Source organism: Malaclemys terrapin, chromosome 23 (assembly GCF_027887155.1).
Source record: "Malaclemys terrapin pileata isolate rMalTer1 chromosome 23, rMalTer1.hap1, whole genome shotgun sequence".
NCBI classification, from domain to species: Eukaryota; Metazoa; Chordata; order Testudines; family Emydidae; genus Malaclemys; species Malaclemys terrapin.
The window spans coordinates 6127659-6146416 of NC_071527.1; the positions used below are offsets into that span (position 1 = coordinate 6127659).

An 18758-nucleotide genomic window follows, 5' to 3' on the forward strand; every position below is an offset into this window, starting at 1 on the left:
GCAGGTGGCAGCAACCACAGCAGCCTGGGTGTCGCTGGGGCGCACTCCCCTTCTGAGCCTGGGGCAGGTGGTAATAAGGGAATGTGCAGCCCTGCAGCCCAGCCATAGGGGGCGCTCAAACAGTGCTGAGCCCTCCCTGCCTGACTCCAGTGTAACTGGCTGGTGCTGGAGTCCCCTGGCTGGTGACACGAACCCGTGAGGCTGAACCATTTAGGGGCAGATCCTCGGACGGACACCGAATACTGTATTCAAAGCATCCAGCCCCAACGAGGAATTCCCACTGCCCATTGAGAATCATATGCCGCCCCTCCCCCGCAGTGAGACTAATTCCCGCGCCCGGGCTCCTCTAGGCATGACAAAGCCTCCCTTCTTTTTCTTTGTACTCCAGTAGAACCCAGAGGCCCTAATAGATCAGGGCCCCATGGTGCCAGATGCTGCACAGACACACAGCGAGAGACAGTCTGTGTCCCAGCTGAGATCAGGGCCCCATGGTGCCGGGCACTGCACAGAAACACAGTGAGAGATGGTCTCTATCCCAGCTGAGATCAGGGCCCCATGGTGCTGGGCACTACACAGACACACAATGAGAGATGGTCTCTGTCCCAGCTGAGATCAGGGCCCCATGGTGCCGGGCACTGCACAGACACACAATGAGAGATGGTCTCTGCCCCGGCTGAGATCAGGGCCCCATGGTGCTGGGCACTACACAGACACACAATGAGAGATGGTCTCTGCCCCAGCTGAGATCGGGGCCCCATTGTGCCAGGCGCTGCACAGACACACAGTGAGAGATGGTCTCTGTCCCAGCTGAGATCGGGCCCCATTGTGCCGGGCACTGCACAGACACACAGCGAGAGATGGTCTCTGTCCCAGCTGAGATCATGGCCCCATTGTGCCGGGCACTGCACAGACAATGAGAGATGGTCTCTGCCCCGGCTGAGATCAGGGCCCCATGGTGCCAGGCGCTGCACAGACACACAGTGAGAGATGGTCTCTGTCCCAGCTGAGATCATGGCCCCATTGTGCCGGGCACTGCACAGACAATGAGAGATGGTCTCTGCCCCGGCTGAGATCAGGGCCCCATGGTGCCAGGCACTGCACAGACACACAGCGAGAGACGGTCCCTGTCCCAGCTGAGATCAGGGCCCCATGGTGCCAGGCACTGCACAGACACACAGCGAGAGACGGTCCCTGTCCCAGCTGAGATCAGGGCCCCATGGTGCCAGGCGCTGCACAGACACACAGCGAGAGATGGTCCCTGCCCCAGCTGAGATCAGGGCCCCATGGTGCCAGGCACTGCACAGACACACAGCGAGAGACGGTCCCTGTCCCAGCTGAGATCAGGGCCCCATGGTGCCAGGCGCTGCACAGACACACAGCGAGAGATGGTCCCTGCCCCAGCTGAGATCAGGGCCCCATTGTGCCGGGCACTGCACAGACAATGAGAGACGGTCCCTGCCCCAGCTGAGATCAGGGCCCTGTTGTGTAGGGTGCAGCAGAGGTCTCCCCTCCTCCAAAGACACGGGAAACTGCCCAGCTGTTTCAATGTCTCCTGAGTGCCAGCACAGAGCAGAGCTAGAGCAGGGACCCGCGGGAAAGTCCTAACTCCGTGCCGCCTTCTTTCCACCAGGGTCTCACTGGGCGCCCGGGTGATGCTGGTCCTCAAGGCAAAGTCGGTCCGACTGTAAGTGAGACGCCTCTTCCTTCCTGGGTTGGGCTCTGAGGGGCACTCAATTAACGGGGAGCTGAGGAAGGGGATAGGAGGTGGCTTCTGAGTTTGGGGAGGTCCTAGGTGGGCTCTATGTTTTTGGGTGTATATATTGGACATTGGGGGTATTGGGTGAGTGTTGAGATTTGGGAAGTACTGGGTGGGGGCTGAAATTTGGGGGGATATTTGGAGGGCACGGACATTTGGGGGTAGTGCGTGGGGGCTGTGATTTGCGGTACATTAGAGAGTGGCTATGATTTGGGGGGATGTTGGGTAGGCATTGAGATTTGGTAGGGGATCTTGGGTGGGTGCTGTGTTTGGGGGTGCTGGGTGGGGGCTGTGATTGGGGAGGAGATATTGGATGGGTGCTGTGCTTTGGGGGTGCTGGGTGGGTGCTGTGTTTGGGGGTGCTGGGTGGGGGCTGTGATTGGGGAGGAGATATTGGGTGGGTGCTGTGCTTTGGGGGTGCTGGGTGGGTGCTGTGTTTGGGGGTGCTGGGTGGGGGTTGTGATTGAGGAGGGGATCTTGGGTGGATGCTGTGCTTTGGGGGTGCTGGGTGGGGGCTGAGGAGGGGATATTGGGTGGGTGCTGTGTTTGGGGGTGCTGGGTGGGGGCTGTGATTGGGGAGGAGATATTGGGTGGGTGCTGTGCTTTGGGGTGCTGGGTGGGTGCTGTGTTTGGGGGTGCTGGGTGGGGGCTGTGATTGGGGAGGAGATATTGGGTGGGTGCTGTGCTTTGGGGGTGCTGGGTGGGTGCTGTGATTGGGGGTGCTGGGTGGGGGTTGTGATTGAGGAGGGGATCTTGGGTGGATGCTGTGCTTTGGGGGTGCTGGGTGGGGGCTGAGGAGGGGATATTGGGTGGGTGCTGTGCTTTGGGGGTGCTGGGTGGTGGCTATGTTTGGGGAAGGGATATTGGGTGGGTGCTGTGCTTTGGGGGTACTGGGTGTTGGCTATGTTTGGGGAAGGGATATTGGGTGGGTGCTGTGCTTTGGGGGTGCTGGGTGGTGGCTATGTTTGGGGAAGGGATATTGGGTGGGTGCTGTGCTTTGGGGGTACTGGGTGTTGGCTATGTTTGGGGAAGGGATATTGGGTGGGTGCTGTGCTTTGGGGGTGCTGGGTGGTGGCTATGTTTGGGGAAGGGATATTGGGTGGGTGCTGTGCTTTGGGGGTCCTGGGTGGGGGCTGTGATTGGGGTGGGGATATTGGGTGTTACAGGGAGTGTGGCAGAGTGGTGGGTGATCATGGGACTTTCCGAATGCCCCCTGGCAGTGTGCTCCCCTCCTGGGACGGGCAGGGTCTTGTAGTGCAGAAAACAGAACAGCCTCAACTCAGCGCTTTGCCAGGGGGGAACAAAGCCCCCAGTCCTTGGCACCATTGGCGCCTGTGCCAACAGTTGATGAGACCTCCAGCACTCTTGCCAAGACTAAGCCGCAGGTTCCTAGAGGCTGCATGCGGGGGCTGCTCAGAGCGCAAGAGGGAGATCGTCTGCTAACGTGCTAAACTCTGTGCCTCCCTGCAGGGTGCCGCTGGTGAGGACGGTCGCCCGGGCCCACCGGGCCCCCAAGGTGCTCGCGGGCAGCCTGGCGTCATGGGTTTCCCAGGGCCAAAAGGTGCTAACGTAAGTACACGTTCCTGAAGTGGGACCCCACCCCCCATGTTCCCTTCCCGCCAGGCAGCGTGGGCCAAGGGACAGCCCTCTTGCAGTGGCAATGGGCACCCCTGCAGTCCATCTACACATGTACAGTCCTGGGCAGCTTGTTGTGAGCTTCGCCACTGAGTCAGGCATCGGGCAAAGGAGGACGAGAGGCCCGAAGCAAAGGACCCTGGGAAATGCCCCAGTTGGCGCCAACATGTCCAGGTGTCCTGTGGAGCTGCTGTTTCTTCAGATCAGCCGGAGCGGAGCTAGGACTGGGCTAGCCCCAGCTCCATGGACCCCATTTGTATCACTCCTGGTGATGTCAGCCCGGGCACCTGCTGCAGAGAAGCGGGGGCTGGCTAGCGGAGGTGACCCCGAGCCTGTTCTGGTGACATCGGGGCCTCATTCATCGCGCTGTGTGTTCTCTCTCCTCCTAGGGCGAGGCTGGTAAAGCTGGAGAGAAGGGATTGCCCGGCGCCCCTGGTCTGAGAGTAAGTGGGTTTATCTTCCCCTCCCCCCTCTACTACAACACAGGCTTAGACCCCCAGCCCCTCCCTGCAGGTAGCCACGCCCAGAATCAGACTCCAGCCAGTCCATTTCCGAGGAGGCAGTGCAGGATTGCTTCCCTTTGCACCTTTAATGTGGGGAGCTCCAGTCTAGCTTCAAATATCCCCCACCACAGGGTTCCCCGCACTGCTCCTGGGAGAGTCCCTCCCCGTTCTGCCCCTGGCTGGCAGAGATCTTCTTTTAGGAGAGTCACTTAATCAATGTCTGACAAAGGCAGCGTTGGGAGCCCCATCGTACAGATGGAAACAGGGCCGGATCGATTACGTGACTCAGCCGGGCCGAGGCAGGACTTGAACTCAGCACCATCCTCTCTCGAGGAGTGGCGTTCTGATTTTTTCAGAATTCGGTGGGTGCACCACAAAGCCCTAGTGATGTGGGGCCAAGGTGAGAGCCCAGCTGGATGGACAGACAGCTGGATAAATGGACAGATAGACAGATAAATCTAATGCTGCCTGATCCGTTGCAACAGGAGCAGAGAAAGAATGCGAGGTCCCGGGAGGGAATTTTAAAAGCACAACAGTCTGGTAGCTAAAAAGGGGTCACTGATCAATGTCCTGGGGGTTTCTTTTCTCTCTAGGGTCTTCCTGGCAAAGATGGTGAGACAGGAGCTTCCGGCCCCCCTGGACCTGCCGTGAGTATTTGCCGCTTCCTCGTTATATAGACGTCAGCGTGAGGAAGGGGGCTAGAAGGAAATCAGCGAGGCCAGTCTCTAGCCACAATACAGAGATGGACCTGGGCAGGATGGCTGACCCATAGGCCTGCTGGTCACAGAGACTGGGATTTCTTTCCTGTAGAGCAACCCAGACTGGGAGACCCCATTACACTAGATTGGGGGATCTGCCCCTTTCCCAGTTCCAAGCTGGGAGACCCCAGACTGGGGGATCCTGCTCCTTCACCAGACTGCGGGATCCTTTCCCAGTTCCCCACACTGGGACCCTATACCACACCTGGTCAGTGAGTTGTCAGTCCACGCTTCACCGAATAACAGGGGTGGATGGATGCTGAGTGGAATCTGGTTGCAATGTAGAACCCACATGTGGCCACCAGAAGGTGCTCTGGGTTTAATTTTTTTTTGGCCAAAACCTGGCTGCTCTAAGATAGGGGAGCCTGGTTTAGAGAACAAATCAAAGTAAAACAAACCAGGTCACAGATATCCAACTTCAAGGGCTAACACACAGGGTGGGTGCCCTGGATTGGTTGGGGATTGGTCCTGCTTTGAGCAGGGGATTGGACTAGATGACCTCCTGAGGTCCCTTCCAACCCTGATATTCTATGATTCTATGGATGATGTGTCCTGTCCCATCACGGGCGCCGTAGCCCTGTCCTATCACAGGTGTCATCTCCCCATTGGGTCCTAAATCTGGGGTTGGGACCGAGTGTAGTTTACGCTCACAGTTCTCCCTTCCTTCTGCAGGGGCCTGCTGGCGAGAGGGGTGAACAGGGCTCGCCAGGTCCTTCTGGCTTCCAGGTGAGTAGGAGCGATGCCTTTTAACCCTTTTGCATTGTGGGGTCGGGGCAGTCTGTAAATACCTGTCCCCCAGCTCCATCCCCAGGAGCTCTGGCCTGCTCGGTGTATCTCCGTTGGAGGCTGTAGCCACATCCCTCAGCCCTAGTGCCGGCAGACAGGCTGCTTCCAGGAGCCAATGTCACACGTGCCAGATCCGGAATCCCAGCTGGGCCTTTTGTCACCCAACACGTGCTCTGAACATGCCCCACCCAGCCCAGAGACTGAGGATGTGTCTGCACTGCACACTGAGCCTGGGCTGGGACTCAGGTTTGAGTCCAAGCCCCCCTTCCGTCTACACACAAATCAGTCCGACTCAGGGCAGCAAGCACCCGGATCCTAGGACTCTGCTCAGGGGGTGGGTCAGAGCCCAAGTCCTGCTGTGAATTCAGACCCTGTCATTTTGCAGTGTGAATGCAGCTCAAGTCCCAGACCCGAGTCAGAAGGTCTCCGTAGCGTGGACGCGTTAGCATGGCTCTGAGACCCGGCCCCAGCAACTGCAAACCCAGGTTTACAGTGCAAGTCCACAGCCCGGGGCCCACAGAGTGGACATGAGACACCTACGGTCATGGCTAACCTCTCTGCACCTGCTTCCTTTCAGGGACTCCCCGGCCCCCCAGGTCCTCCAGGCGAAGGTGGCAAGCCAGGAGATCAGGTGAGTTCAGACCCCATCCTGGAGCTCCCTTAGCACCTCACTGCAGGCCATGAACAGAGCTGCCATGCGAGCTGGCAACTGAGTCCCCTTTGCAAGGTTTAGCCCGGGGGCCCTGGGGTCCGGCGCTGGGTCAGGGAGGTTCAGCCCACCTGGCTCAAGCCACCATGCGGGGAAAAGCCTGAGTCACTGAAGAAGCCTGATGCTCACTAAACTTGGGGCTCTGTCAGACTCCGTGTGCCCCCTTCCCGCAGCCACCCCGATCTAGGGTTTCCTGGGCCACCTCGGGAGCGAGACAGCGTGTGCGGTGCACCAGACCCAGACTGGTCCCCTCGCACCGTCCGAAAGCCGCTAGTCGGAAACAACCATCGCTCGCCCGTTGCTGCCGATTTGCACGTCCGCCCGGTCCGAATCAAATGGCAGTCAGAGCCCCTCCCGGGGTGAACTGGCCCTACCGCAGCTGGGGAGAGCAGGCCCTGCTGTAGGTCTGTTCCCTAGCCCCATCTTCTCTCTGCACGGGGTGGTGCGTCTCTGGCTAGGGAAGGAGCTCTCTTGTCTCGGAGTGTAACTGCCTTCTCCCCCTTCTTGCTCTCCGTAGGGTGTCCCTGGCGAAGCTGGCACCCCAGGCCTCGTGGGTCCCCGAGTAAGTACTATTCGTCCTCCGGGTCGCAGAGCGGGAAGCTCAGCAGCTGGGTTATGGTTATTTATTAGATGTGTTACGGCTGCGCCTAGGAGCCCCTGTCCTAGACCAGGAGCCCATCGCGCTAGGTGCTGTACGGTATTTATTAGATATATTACGGTAGTGCCCTGGAGCCCTTGTCATGAATCGGGACCCTGTTGTGCTAGGTGCTGTACATTATTATTGCTACGTATTCTATGTATTATGGTATCACTTAGTAGCCTTAGTCATGGACCAGGGCCTCATGGTGCTAGGTGCTTGCTGCACATTAGTTATTAGGTGTATTACAGTAGTGCCCATGAGCCCTAGTCATGGACCAGGAGCCCATCGCGCTAGGTGCTGTACAAACCCAGAACAAGAAGACTGTGCTGTCGTTCTTGGCCGTGTATCTGCTGCTCATGGTCTCAGCACCTGTTGCATCTCCGCTAACATTGCCCCTGAGCACCACTAACCACCCCCTCCAGGGCACTGGCAGCAAAATGGTCAAAAGCCACCTTTCAGTTTTGGCCCCTCCACTTTTGGGTGACCTGTTTAACCTCCCGGTATTTCTACAGCATCTTCCAGGCGATCCCCGAGCAACTAACAGGCAGCCGCTAGGGAACATTCACCCAGCGCTGATACGCAGCCACCTCTGGGGTGGAGCGCGGCAGCCACCCGCCGCAGCAGGGCAGCCCCGAGCGACTCTGTTGCAATGATAAAACCGCCTGGGCCCTTTAATTGTCCTGGCCAATCCCCAGCTGTGACCTCTCCCTAACGGTGTCTCTTTCCACACCAGGGTGAACGTGGCTTCCCGGGTGAACGTGGCTCTCCAGGTTCACAAGGTCTGCAGGGCGCTCGAGGGCTCCCCGGAACTCCTGGTACCGACGGACCCAAGGTAGGTTCCCTTTGTCTCTCTCTAGTAGCTGGAGCATGGAAAAGGGTTCGATCCTTGCTGCTGCATCCGGGCTAAGAGAGCTGGTCCTTTAGCTCTGGCATGCGAGGCTCAGGCTTTCCGCTCTCGAGGGCCACGGTTCAAGCCCCACCCGGGGTGGCATCGTACCGATCGCCAGGTTGAGCTCTTGCCCTGGGAGGGGGGCAGGAAAACTGACCTTAGCAGCTGCAGGCTTTGTGGGCATCATGTTTAAAAAGACCCCAAAGGGCTGGGCCCCAGAAGCATCCGGTCTGCCCGTTGGGAGAACGTTCCACCAGGGCAGAGCAGGCCCGGCTGACGGCTCAGCTTCCCTTGATTGCTATCCTAGTGCAGCTCAGTGCACGGGAAGTAGGCGTGGCCAATCCTGCCCCGTCTGCATCACCCAGTGACCTCGCTGTGTTCCTCCGTTCTAGGGTGCGACTGGTCCATCCGGCCCTACTGGTGCCCAAGGTCCCCCCGGTCTGCAGGGGATGCCCGGTGAGAGGGGAGCAGCTGGTATTTCCGGACCAAAGGGAGACAGGGTAAGTTGCGCCTTCCCCCGGACTTCAGGGGTCAGGCATTGCACTGGGCAGACAGGTGCACACGCAGGGCTGGATTCCCGGCGGGTGAGAGCGATGGAAGACGTAATGATTTCAATGTGGTGATGCTGATTTATAGACGCTGGGAGCTGGCCCCATTGACTTCAGTGGAGCTACGGGATCTCGCCACGTTCCCGCAAAGAAGGGGCCAGCTGGGGGGATATGGGGATATGGGAAGGGGAACCTGCCCGGCACTGAATATATTTGGCCTTGGGGATGTCGACCTTAATGCAAAAAGCAATAGAGGGTCCTGTGGCACCTTTAAGACTAACAGAAGTATTGGGAGCATAAGCTTTCGTGGGTAAGAACCTCACTTCTTCAGATGCAAGACCTTAATGCAGAGCGTTCAGACCCATGGACCGGAGGACACAAGATCAGCTGCTTCCAACAGAGCTTTGGAAGCTCTAAGCAATTTCTGGCCATTGCAAGGGCATTGGTGCCACCTACCCCCGACCTGTGGCATGCAATAGCTGGGTCTCCTGTGGGCTGTGATACCTGGGTCTACTTTCGGTTGTTGGGTGTCGGATGCTATGGGTGGCCTGTAACACGCGGGAGATCAGGCTAGATGATCTGTGGTCCCTGACTCTAAGCATTTCTATCCCCTGCAGTGGATGAAAGACCATCTGCCAATCAAGCAGTCCAAGCCCCTATTGGTTCTTGGTCTATCCCTGGGATCCCTTGGATCCTGGGATCTCTTTGCTGCCCTCTCTGAGCTGATGGGGTGGGGGGAGGGGCTCATGGTCCATGGTTGCCCTGGGATGGTTCAGCGGTACTGGCGGCTGGTCGGTAACTTCTCTCTGATCTCCTCCCACAGGGTGATGTCGGTGAGAAAGGCCCAGAAGGAGCTCCCGGCAAGGACGGCGGAAGAGTAAGTAGAGGGGAAGGCATCACTTGCTCAGATTGTCACGGGGACTGAGTTAACAGGCAACATCCCAACCGTCTTCCTGTCTAGCTACACGGGCAGCTGACACTGGGGACACATGATGGAGGGTAGCATAAAGGTCAGGCAGAGCACTACAGCAGTCAGGGAACAAGCTGTCAAGGTGTAGCAGCCAGAAAGCCCTACTGGTCAGGCAGAGTAGCAGCAGCGTAGAAATTGTCAGGGAGCTGTAGCAGTCAGGTAGAGTTGTAGCAGTGTTGCAGGGAGGCAGGCAGTAGCCGGGTAGCAGGCAGAGAGCTGTAGCAGTCACACAGAGCTGGAGCAGTGTAGGAGTCAGGCTATAGCAGTCACACAGAGCTGGAGCAGTGTAGGAGTCAGGCTGTAGCAGTCAGGCAGAGCTGTAGTCACATAGCATGCAGAGAGCTGGAGCAGTGTAGGAGTCAGGCTGTAGTAGCATAGCTGGCAGAGAGCTGTAGCTGGGTAGCAGTCAGGTTGAAGCCGGGTAGCAGTCAGGCAGAGCTGTAGTCACATAGTACACAGAGAGCTGGAGCAGTGTAGGAGTCAGGCGGTAGCAGTCAGGCAGAGCTGTAGTTACATAGCACACAGAGCTGGAGCAGTGTAGGAGTCAGGCGGTAGCAGTCAGGCGGAGCTGTAGCCACATAGCACGCAGAGAGCTGGAGCAGTGTAGGAGTCAGGCGGTAGCAGTCAGGCGGAGCTGTAGCTGCAAAGCAGACAGGCTGGAGCAACATAGCAGGCAGAGAGCTGGAGCAGGGTAGGAGTTAGGCTGTAGCAGTCAGGCGGAGCTGTAGCTGCAAAGCAGAGAGGCTGGACCAGCATAGCAGGCAGAGAGCTGGAGCAGGGTAGGAGTTAGGCTGTAGCCATGTACAGGTGTAGCTGCATAGCTGTCAGGCAGAGCTGTAGCTGGGTAGCATTCAGGCTGTAGTGGTGTCTTCCAGGCTGTAGCAGGCAGAGGGTTGTTATTACTCCCTTGCTGGTTTAAAACCGATCCCCAGGGTTTTGAGGCGTGGAGCTCGGTGCTGCAGAGAAGCCGACAAACCCAGAAGGTCTGGGCTCAGTCTCTGACACTAACCCAGCCCCACACTGGGCTCTGCCCGGCACACACAGGCAGCAGCTGCTCTTCACTGCCATCTGCTCACCCTCCTCTCCCTCTTCCCTCCCCCAGGGTTTGACAGGTCCGATCGGTCCCCCTGGCCCTTCTGGCCCCAACGGCGAGAAGGTAAGAACCCAGGAACTCTGCATGACGCCTGGCTGGGGGCAGTGGGACTCAGTGAAATGGGGGGAGGGGTCAAGAGCAACAGTCACAGCTCAGACCCCATGGATTTCCCAGCCTCTCGGTGTCTGTGCGCCTCAGTGACTCCCTCCAGGTGTACATAGATCAGGCCGCCGGAGCCAGAGATACTGCAAGAGCCATGACCCAGTGGGGAGGGTCACTGGGCTGTGGGAGGGGCCTTGGCATGTGGGCGGGGCTTCAGGGCACAAGCCGAGCCAGTGCCATGTAGGGTTGCCAGGCGTCTGGTTTTTGACTAGAACGCTTGGTTGAAAAGGGACCCTGGCGGCTCCAGTCAGCGGCACAGTGGGGCAGGCAGGTTCCCGTCCCTACCTGGCTCCATGCGGCTTCCAGAAATGGCAATGTGTCCCTGCGGCCCCTAGGCAGAGGCGTGGCCAGGTGGCTCCACGTGCTGCCCCCGCTCCAAGCACCGGCTCCACAGCTTCCATTGGCCAGGAAGCGCGGCCATTGTGAGTTGCAGAGGCGGTGCCTGTGGGCAGGGGCAGCACACAGAGCCGCCTGGTGCCTCCGTCTAGGAGCTAGACATGCTGGCTGCTTCCGGGAGCCACCTGAGGTAAGTGCCGCCTGGAGCCTGCACCCCTCACCCCCTCCCATACTCCGAACCCCTCAGCCCCACCCCCCAGCCTAGAGCCACCTCCTGCAAGCAAAAGCCCTCATCCCCAGCCCCACCCCAGAGCCCGCACCCCCAGGCGGAGCTGTCACCCCACCTCACTCCCCCCCTGCACCCCAACCCCTTGGCCCTAGCCCTGAGCCCCCTCCTGCACCCCAACCCCCTGCCCGAGCCCGGCGAAAGTGAGCCTGTGTGGGGGAAAGTGAGCGATGGGGGGAGGGAGGGAGCGGGAGGCGGGGCCTTGGAGAAGGGGCGGGGCAAGTGTGTTCGGTTTTCTGCAATCAGAAATATGGCAACCCTGGTGCCATGGGGAGAACTTTGTGCTGGGGGGTGGGGTGGGCAAGTCCTCAGGTTGGAGTGTGGGAGGGATATGGGGGAACGGGTGACCGGAGGGGGCTGGAGGAGTGGCTTTGGGAGCATGGGCGTGTCTTGGAGCTGGAGGAGAGGCTTGAGAGGAAGCTCAGGCTGTGGGTGGATCTTGAGATCTGGGCAGGGCTTTGGGGTCTGGAAAGACCGTAGGGAGGGGGGTGGGCTGTGGAAGTGGGAGGGGCAGAATCCCAGGTTATCTACAGCGTCTGGCCGGCCATATCTCCCCGACTGCTCTCACATCTCCTTCTTCTTTCTCCCTGTCTAGGGTGAATCGGGTCCCCCAGGCCCATCTGGTGCTGCCGGCGCCCGCGGCGCCCCGGTAAGTGTGATGCCCACAACCCTAGGTCCCCAGACCTTGGTTCATACAGTGGGTCTGAGCCTCTCGGGGGGGGAGGGCCTGTGCCCTTCTCAATTCAGAGACTACCCCCGGGGAATTCACCAGCTGCCCCATTCTTACCAACATTGCTCTGATTGATGGGGATAGCCGCCAGAGACCCCGACCATTGTGCTAGGCCAGGGGGGTCATGACCCCAGTGCGTGGGGCTCACAAACAGGTGTCAAGAGGTCAAGACCACCCTACTACATAGGGGTGGGTCCCAGCTGGATGGGAGAGGCTCCTGAGGGGGTGTTCCCAGATGGCCAAGGTTGAGAACCACGGTGCTAGGTGCTATACAGACATGGAAGCACAAAGATGCCTCCTGCCCCGTAGAACTTGCTGTCCAGGTTGGGGTGTTTCCTGCCCGGGCCCCCCATTTAACCCCAGTTCTTTCCCTTTCAGGGTGATCGTGGCGAGCCTGGAGCCCCTGGCCCTGCTGGATTTGCTGGACCTCCCGTGAGTACAGCCGCGTTTGCTGACCCTTGTTGTCCAATTTCCCTCTCTATCCCGCCCCTCGATATCCATGTTCCCGTAGTGATGACAGTGCCACATGCACGGCACCGGGCACCCATCTCGCGGGGAGGTCATGTCTCACCCTGGGGCTTTTTCTTCCCTTCCTCATGCAGGGCGCTGATGGCCAACCCGGCGCTAAAGGTGAACAAGGAGAATCTGGCCAGAAGGGAGACGCTGGAGCCCCGGGTCCACAGGGTTCTTCCGGTGCGCCTGGCCCACAGGTTGGTAAAGCAAAGTCCTGCTCCTCCCCGCATGACCCCACTGGGAAGGCAGCCTGGGAGAATGGGGGCTGGCCAGAGATGAACCATCCTCGGGGGAAAAGGAGCCCAAGAAAGGACTGTGCTTTGCTTTGAAAATGCTCTGGCCACATGCAACGGGTCAGAACCTAGGATCTGGGTCACTGATTTATCCCAGCTGAGGGATCTGAGCCACAGGCTTTGAAACGGCTGATCCCCAGCAATCCCTCACCCCGATTTTACCTGTCGTGGGGGAGCCTGCCAAGGCCCCGGGGTCTGGGAATAAACCCCCAGAACCGGCCCAGGAAAGAGGAGGCCGGATTCCTGCCAGAGGGTCGCCTCTCTCTGCAGTGGCAGGGCCCTATTCCGAGGAGCACTCACACCAGGGAGCGAGGGCAGCAGTTTCATTGCAGCCATGAAGCCCTCTGGGAGCTTGGGGGGGCTGGAAAATACCCTCCTACCTGAGTACCCTCTGCTGCGCACCCCCACAAGCAAGGACCCCCTTCCCCATTGTACATGGTCCCTAGGGATGTTTGATCCAGGTCAATTTCCCTCTTTGCCCCCCGCCCCCTCTGATGGGAGAGACCATCATGAAATGCCCCAGCTGTGAAGGGCGCCCTCTAGGGGACATACGACTGCAGCCAGCTGCACCCCCAGCCATCTAAACCACCACCAGAGGGGACAGAGCTGGGTGCAGGAAGGAAGGCACTGTGAGGACAAATGGGGAGCGGGGGCGGGGGTCTCGCTAGAGAACGTCGGGGTCAGAGGGAGAGTCTGGCTGCTACTCATCTCCAGCTGTAAGACAAATACCCGCCCATTGGAACAAAGGACCAGTCCCTTTGCCAAGACCATGGGCTGATTTCCTGGGGTCCATTCGGGATCTAACCTGCTTCTTTTTCCTTCTTAGGGTCCCACTGGTGTGACTGGTCCTAAGGGAGCTCGAGGTGCGCAGGGACCCCCTGTAAGTACCACCCGGGTCCTTCGACCCCTTGGAGACGGGCACCAAGTGCCAGAGCCCAGCCCGGCTCCCGCCCGAGGGCTATGCAGGGGGTTCTGGTTGGGCCTGTATTGGCCTGCCAGGCACGGGCTGAGCAAGGCGGCAGGGAAGCAGAGACAATCACAGCCCAGGCCAGGGTGATGGAATTGCAGGCCAGGAGGTGGAACGCCCCCTCCTCGTCACCGGGACGATTTCGGAATGGGCCCAGTGAAACGGGTGGCTGTATTCACACTATGCACTACAGGCTCCTGCCTGCCAGCAGGCTTTGCTTGTTGCTAAGGTGTGGGACCCAGATCCCTGCCAACCCACGAGCCAGGGGACTTTGCTGCACCCCTGGAGTTCGACTCATGCTGGAATGTTCAGCCCTGGGTGATGGCGAAGGCCTTGCCTGGACTGCTGCTCTCCCCAAGTATCCGGCAGGGTTAAGCACTCAGTCTGCTTGAAGGACTCGCCCTCCCGGGCCCAGCTGGCCAGTCATTTGCACCAACACACTGAGCGGGTGCTTTCCCCCCAGCCCCATACTCCATGCACTCCGCCCCTCTCTGGGATGAATCCACCCTTCTGGCTTGGACCTGTTAACGGTGGGGAACCGCACCCCTCTCCAGGAAGGGCAAGGACTGGGATGCTCTGCTTACCCTTCTGTTTCTCCCCTCCTTATCCAGGGAGCCACCGGATTCCCCGGCGCTGCAGGACGTGTCGGCCCTCCCGGCCCTAACGTAAGTTCATGAACATCCAGCGTCCGTTCCACCTTGGCGGGGCCTATGTTTGGGTTTTGGAAGGGAGACGGGGCATAAGCCACCCTCTGTCCATGGGAGAGTTAGATGGTCCATTCCCTGGGGCAGGTTTGTCCCTCATGACCTACTGCAGGGTTTCCTGCCCCCTCCTCTGAAGCTGGTGGCACTGGTCACTGCAGGAGAAAGGAGACTGAGCTGGAAGGACCCATTGATCTGACCTAGGCTGTCCCCGTGTTCCTGATTTGTTACCACTCCGGCACGTAGCTCCAAAGAGGAGAACAAAGAATGGCGCGACGAACCAAAAGAGCTTCCCCACATTTCTGACAGATGAACCAGGGAGTTCCCGCCCGTTCGTAGTTTTCAGTAACTTTTGTGGGCTTTTATTTCCCCCAAAACAAATTTCTGCTGTGACCCGATGAGGGTCCCTGGTACTTTGTGCTCTTGACAGCTGGAGAGTCTCTCCTAGATGACAGGACACCACGCGTGTTTGTCTGAAAAGGAAACCAATTGCCAAGTCTGAATTAGACTGGTGTCCTTTGCTTCGGAGATGGATTGACCTCACTTGGAGATGGTTAGCTGTTGTGATGAGATGGGAGGGGAAGGTGCAGGGGCTGGTGAGTCTTTACACGGAGACGGATTCTCTGGGACTCGGATGGCCTATGGCACCTAACTGCCCTACAGCGATTAATTAGAAGACAGAATCACTTATTTGCCTTTGCACCAGAGTAGAGGAATTTCCCCCATTCTCACCAAATCCTTGTACTTCTCTTCTAGGGTAACCCAGGCCCACCTGGCCCACCAGGTGCTTCTGGCAAAGATGGTCCCAAGGGCGCTCGTGGTGATGGGGGCCCACCAGGCCGTTCTGGTGACCCTGGTCTCCAAGGCCCCGCCGGTCCCCCTGGTGAGAAGGGCGAGTCCGGGGAAGATGGCCCACCTGTAAGTTTTCACGTGCACGTTGCCTTGTCTTGGACTGCACAATAGTTACTACCTAGTGCAGCCTCTGCTGGATTTTACCTCCTGCCTCTGTCTTTTCCAGGGTGCCGATGGGCCACCTGGTCCTCAAGGTTTGGCAGGCCAGCGAGGTATTGTCGGTCTTCCCGGCCAGCGTGGTGAGAGAGGTTTCCCGGGGCTGCCGGGTCCCTCCGTAAGTAGCTTTACCTTGCGAAGTCAAAGCCAGACTGTGCAAACCCAGCTCACAAAGTCCCTTGTGCCCTGTAGCTGAAGGGGCTTTGCACAGCTTGTTTCTCTGAGGAGGAGGAATGAGCCGAGAGAGCTTAAGTGAGAGGGTCGGAGCAGATCCGTGATTCTGGGCTCTTTCCTTACTGGGAGCCTGTGAAGGTACATCCCAGGCATGTGCTGCCCCCTGGTGCACCCTGCACTAAAAAGGTGTCCTGCTGGAAGGGAAGAGCAGCGAGTTCAGTCCTCCAGGGGTTGCCTAGAGAGGCCTCTCATGATCAGTTGCTGGCAAAACCAGTAAGAGTTGCTGCTCCAGCACCTAGAAGGGCAAGAAGCAGGCGGAGGCCAATCAGGGCCCAGCAGGCCATAATAAAAGGGGTGGTTGTGTCTACTATGGGCCAGTTCTGGGTGAAGCAGGACAGGGAAGCTGTGTCTGCCTTAACCCAAGTAACCTGGCTCCCTCAGGGGTCTAACCTCGGAGATGTTTGCCTCGGATCTCTGTGATGGGCTGTTGTTGGTGATAGGGACTTTAACGCCTGGGTGGGTATCGTGAGTTCAGCATTAATTTGTTCCCTGTAAACCTGCAGCGAGCCTGTTCTGCAGGGCACCAGGCTCAGGCAGAGCCCTTGTGACAACAGATAATGCTGTTAGACATCTCTTCTATCTAGCCATAAAGAAAGGGAGGTCGAGCATGACACCCCTGGACACGCTTATGATGCCCAAGTCGAGAACCCATGGATTAGATCGGGATGGGCAATCTTTTTGGCCTGAGGGCCACATCGGGGTTCTGAAACTGTATGGAGGGCCGGGTAGGGAAGGCTGTGCTTCCCTAAACAGCCTGGCCCCCGCCCCCTATCTGCCCCCTGACTGCCCCCTCAGAACCCCTAACCCATCCAACTCCCTTCCTCCTCCCGCTCCTTGTCCCCTGACCGCCCCCTCTCAGGACCCCCCGCCCCTAACCACCCCCCCTGGGACCCCACCCCCTATCCAACCCCCCCACTCTCTGTCGCCTGACTGCCCTGACCCCTATCCACACCCCCACCCCCTGACAGGCCTCCCGTGACTCCCACGCCTATCCAACCCCCTCCTGTTCCCCGTCCCCTGACGCCCCCCGCTGAAACTCCACCCCATCCCACTGCTCCCTGCTCCCTAGCCCCTGTCTGCCCCCCAGAACTCCCTGCCCCCTTAACATGCCGCTCAGAGCACCAGGACTGGCAGACTGGCAGCCGCGCCACCCGGCTGGAGCCAGCCACGCCGCTGTTCAGTCTAGAGCACTGGGGCAGACCGGCGGCTCTCGCAGCCACACTGCCTGGCAGGAGCTCACTGCCCTGCCAACCAGAGCGCTGGTGGCACAGTGAGCTGAGGCTGCGGGGGAGGGGGGAAAGCAGGGGAGGGGCCAGGGCTAGCCTCTCTGGCTGGGAGCTCAAGGGCTGGGCAGGACGGTCCCACGGGCTGGATGTGGCCCGCGGGCCGCAGTTTGCCCACCTCTGGATTAGATGGATAAGAAAGACAATTTGAGATCCCAGGGAATTTAAACCAAAAGAACCTTTTTTGGACAGTGTCGTTTAAAACAATTCAACATCGAGAAACCAGGAAATTGAGCGTTAAAGTCCCACAAATATCCTTAACTCTGCCCTGCATCCCCTCCCCATTATGAATCACGGAGATTCAAGTCTGGGATAAGCCCCGGGGAAGGCGGCCAATGAAAAAAACGTGCTGTGGAGGAAACTCACCCTGGTGCAGAGGGACCACACAACATTTTTGCACCACTTACATCCCATTGCAGGGCTTGTGAGTGACTGGACTGGTCTCTAGACCTTGTGCTGAATTTCACCCTATATGCGGTTGTCAGCGCCTCGATATTGTGCGTGTCACGGAGCCAGAAGTGCTCTCGGACTGGGTTTACAGCACGTGTATATTTTAAGACCGGGAAGCGCTTCCGTTCACAGCACTTCTAAACCTCACCGGCTTTTAGGTGCACGGGGATCATCACTAATGTTATAGGCCCCTATTCCCCATCGCCCAGCACCTTGTGCTGTCACTAACAACCGTACAACACACTGCTAACTCAGAACAGTTACACTTTGTTTCACTGGGAGGGTGGTGAAGCACTGGAATGGGTTACCTAGGGAGGTGGTGGAATCTCCGTCCTTAAAGGTTTTTAAGGTCAGGCTTGACAAAGCCCTGGCTGGGATGATTTAGTTGGGGATTGGTCCTGCTTTGAGCAGGGGGTTGGACTAGATGACCTCCTGAGGTCCTTTTCAACCCTGATATTCTATGATTTGCACCCAGCTTGCCTGTATGTTGTTGATGACACAAGGTGCCGATCAATGGAGAATCTGCCCTGTATTCTTCACTGAGATTTCACATAGCATCCGCACATTACTTTTGTCCATAGGATTCAATCGGGGAGGCGCTGCCTCTCAAGAAGCCATTGGAGGGAGTTAGCATGTCCCAGGCAATGGTCAGCACCTCTCAGGGTCTGACCTATATTAAATTCAGTTGCCCACCCGTCATCGCTCACTATTAGAGGCAGTGTGGAAGCCGGTTGCTTCCCCACTGAAAATGTTGTTTTCAAGGAAAAAAACTAGAACGGAACATTTTCAGCTGACAAGGTTTTCGGGCATTCGAGAACAATTCAAAATGTTCAGCCAAAAGCGGATGATTTTCGTGAACGAATCTGTTGCTTTGCAAACCTCGGTTTTGTGTCAAAAACCCCTTTTTGGTGGACAGTTTTCAAACAGCCCCTATTCAGCGTACCCCTTGGCACAGCGGCTCTTCAAGGCCTATCGAATGCAGCAATTTTGGAGTCCATGGCGTGAGATGCGCAATGGCCAACACAAGTGAGGCACTCCATTGGAAGGGCAATGCCGGCCATTAGCTTACGTGGCCTATTTCAGAAGTGGCCAGCCTGAGGTAAAACCATTCTGCTCCACCAGGGGAGCCTCGCGGCAACTTTTAGGCAGAAAGGATGCTCAGGCCTGATCCAAAGTCAATGGAAAGACTCTTGTTGAGTTGGGTCAGAAGGTCGTGGGGTCAGGTTTGGGCTTTATGATGGAAAGTATCTTATGACCCTGACGGGGGGCTAATTGTCTGGAAAGTGACTATGTAGAAGCAGCCCGTGTACTGCACGGGGATCAGCTCACTTGGATTGTTTCCGTTCTTGTCTCTTTGCGTTAGGGTGAGCCTGGCAAACAAGGAGCCCCTGGAGGTGCCGGCGACCGAGGGCCACCTGGTCCTGTGGGTCCCCCAGGTCTGACTGGTCCCTCTGGTGAACCTGGACGCGAGGTAAGCAACAAATCTGGCTGGGAGTGTTAACGGCCTG

At 58.2% G+C, this 18758-nt stretch overlaps 1 protein-coding gene across 2 annotated transcripts in view; it reads left to right on the forward strand.

Moving 5' to 3' along the window:
• The window catches only part of COL2A1 (collagen type II alpha 1 chain), a 66160-nt gene that overhangs the window by 35737 nt on the left and 11665 nt on the right, over positions 1 to 18758 (forward strand). For both annotated transcript variants that reach the window (XM_054013095.1, XM_054013096.1), the window contains 19 exons: positions 1631 to 1684; positions 3227 to 3325; positions 3781 to 3834; positions 4488 to 4541; positions 5325 to 5378; positions 6016 to 6069; positions 6665 to 6709; positions 7521 to 7619; positions 8069 to 8176; positions 9048 to 9101; positions 10297 to 10350; positions 11667 to 11720; positions 12180 to 12233; positions 12404 to 12511; positions 13434 to 13487; positions 14186 to 14239; positions 15032 to 15193; positions 15294 to 15401; positions 18614 to 18721. In XM_054013095.1, the coding sequence (XP_053869070.1) occupies positions 1631 to 1684; positions 3227 to 3325; positions 3781 to 3834; positions 4488 to 4541; positions 5325 to 5378; positions 6016 to 6069; positions 6665 to 6709; positions 7521 to 7619; positions 8069 to 8176; positions 9048 to 9101; positions 10297 to 10350; positions 11667 to 11720; positions 12180 to 12233; positions 12404 to 12511; positions 13434 to 13487; positions 14186 to 14239; positions 15032 to 15193; positions 15294 to 15401; positions 18614 to 18721 (1431 nt within the window). The remainder of the gene's footprint in view (positions 1 to 1630; positions 1685 to 3226; positions 3326 to 3780; positions 3835 to 4487; positions 4542 to 5324; positions 5379 to 6015; positions 6070 to 6664; positions 6710 to 7520; positions 7620 to 8068; positions 8177 to 9047; positions 9102 to 10296; positions 10351 to 11666; positions 11721 to 12179; positions 12234 to 12403; positions 12512 to 13433; positions 13488 to 14185; positions 14240 to 15031; positions 15194 to 15293; positions 15402 to 18613; positions 18722 to 18758) is intronic.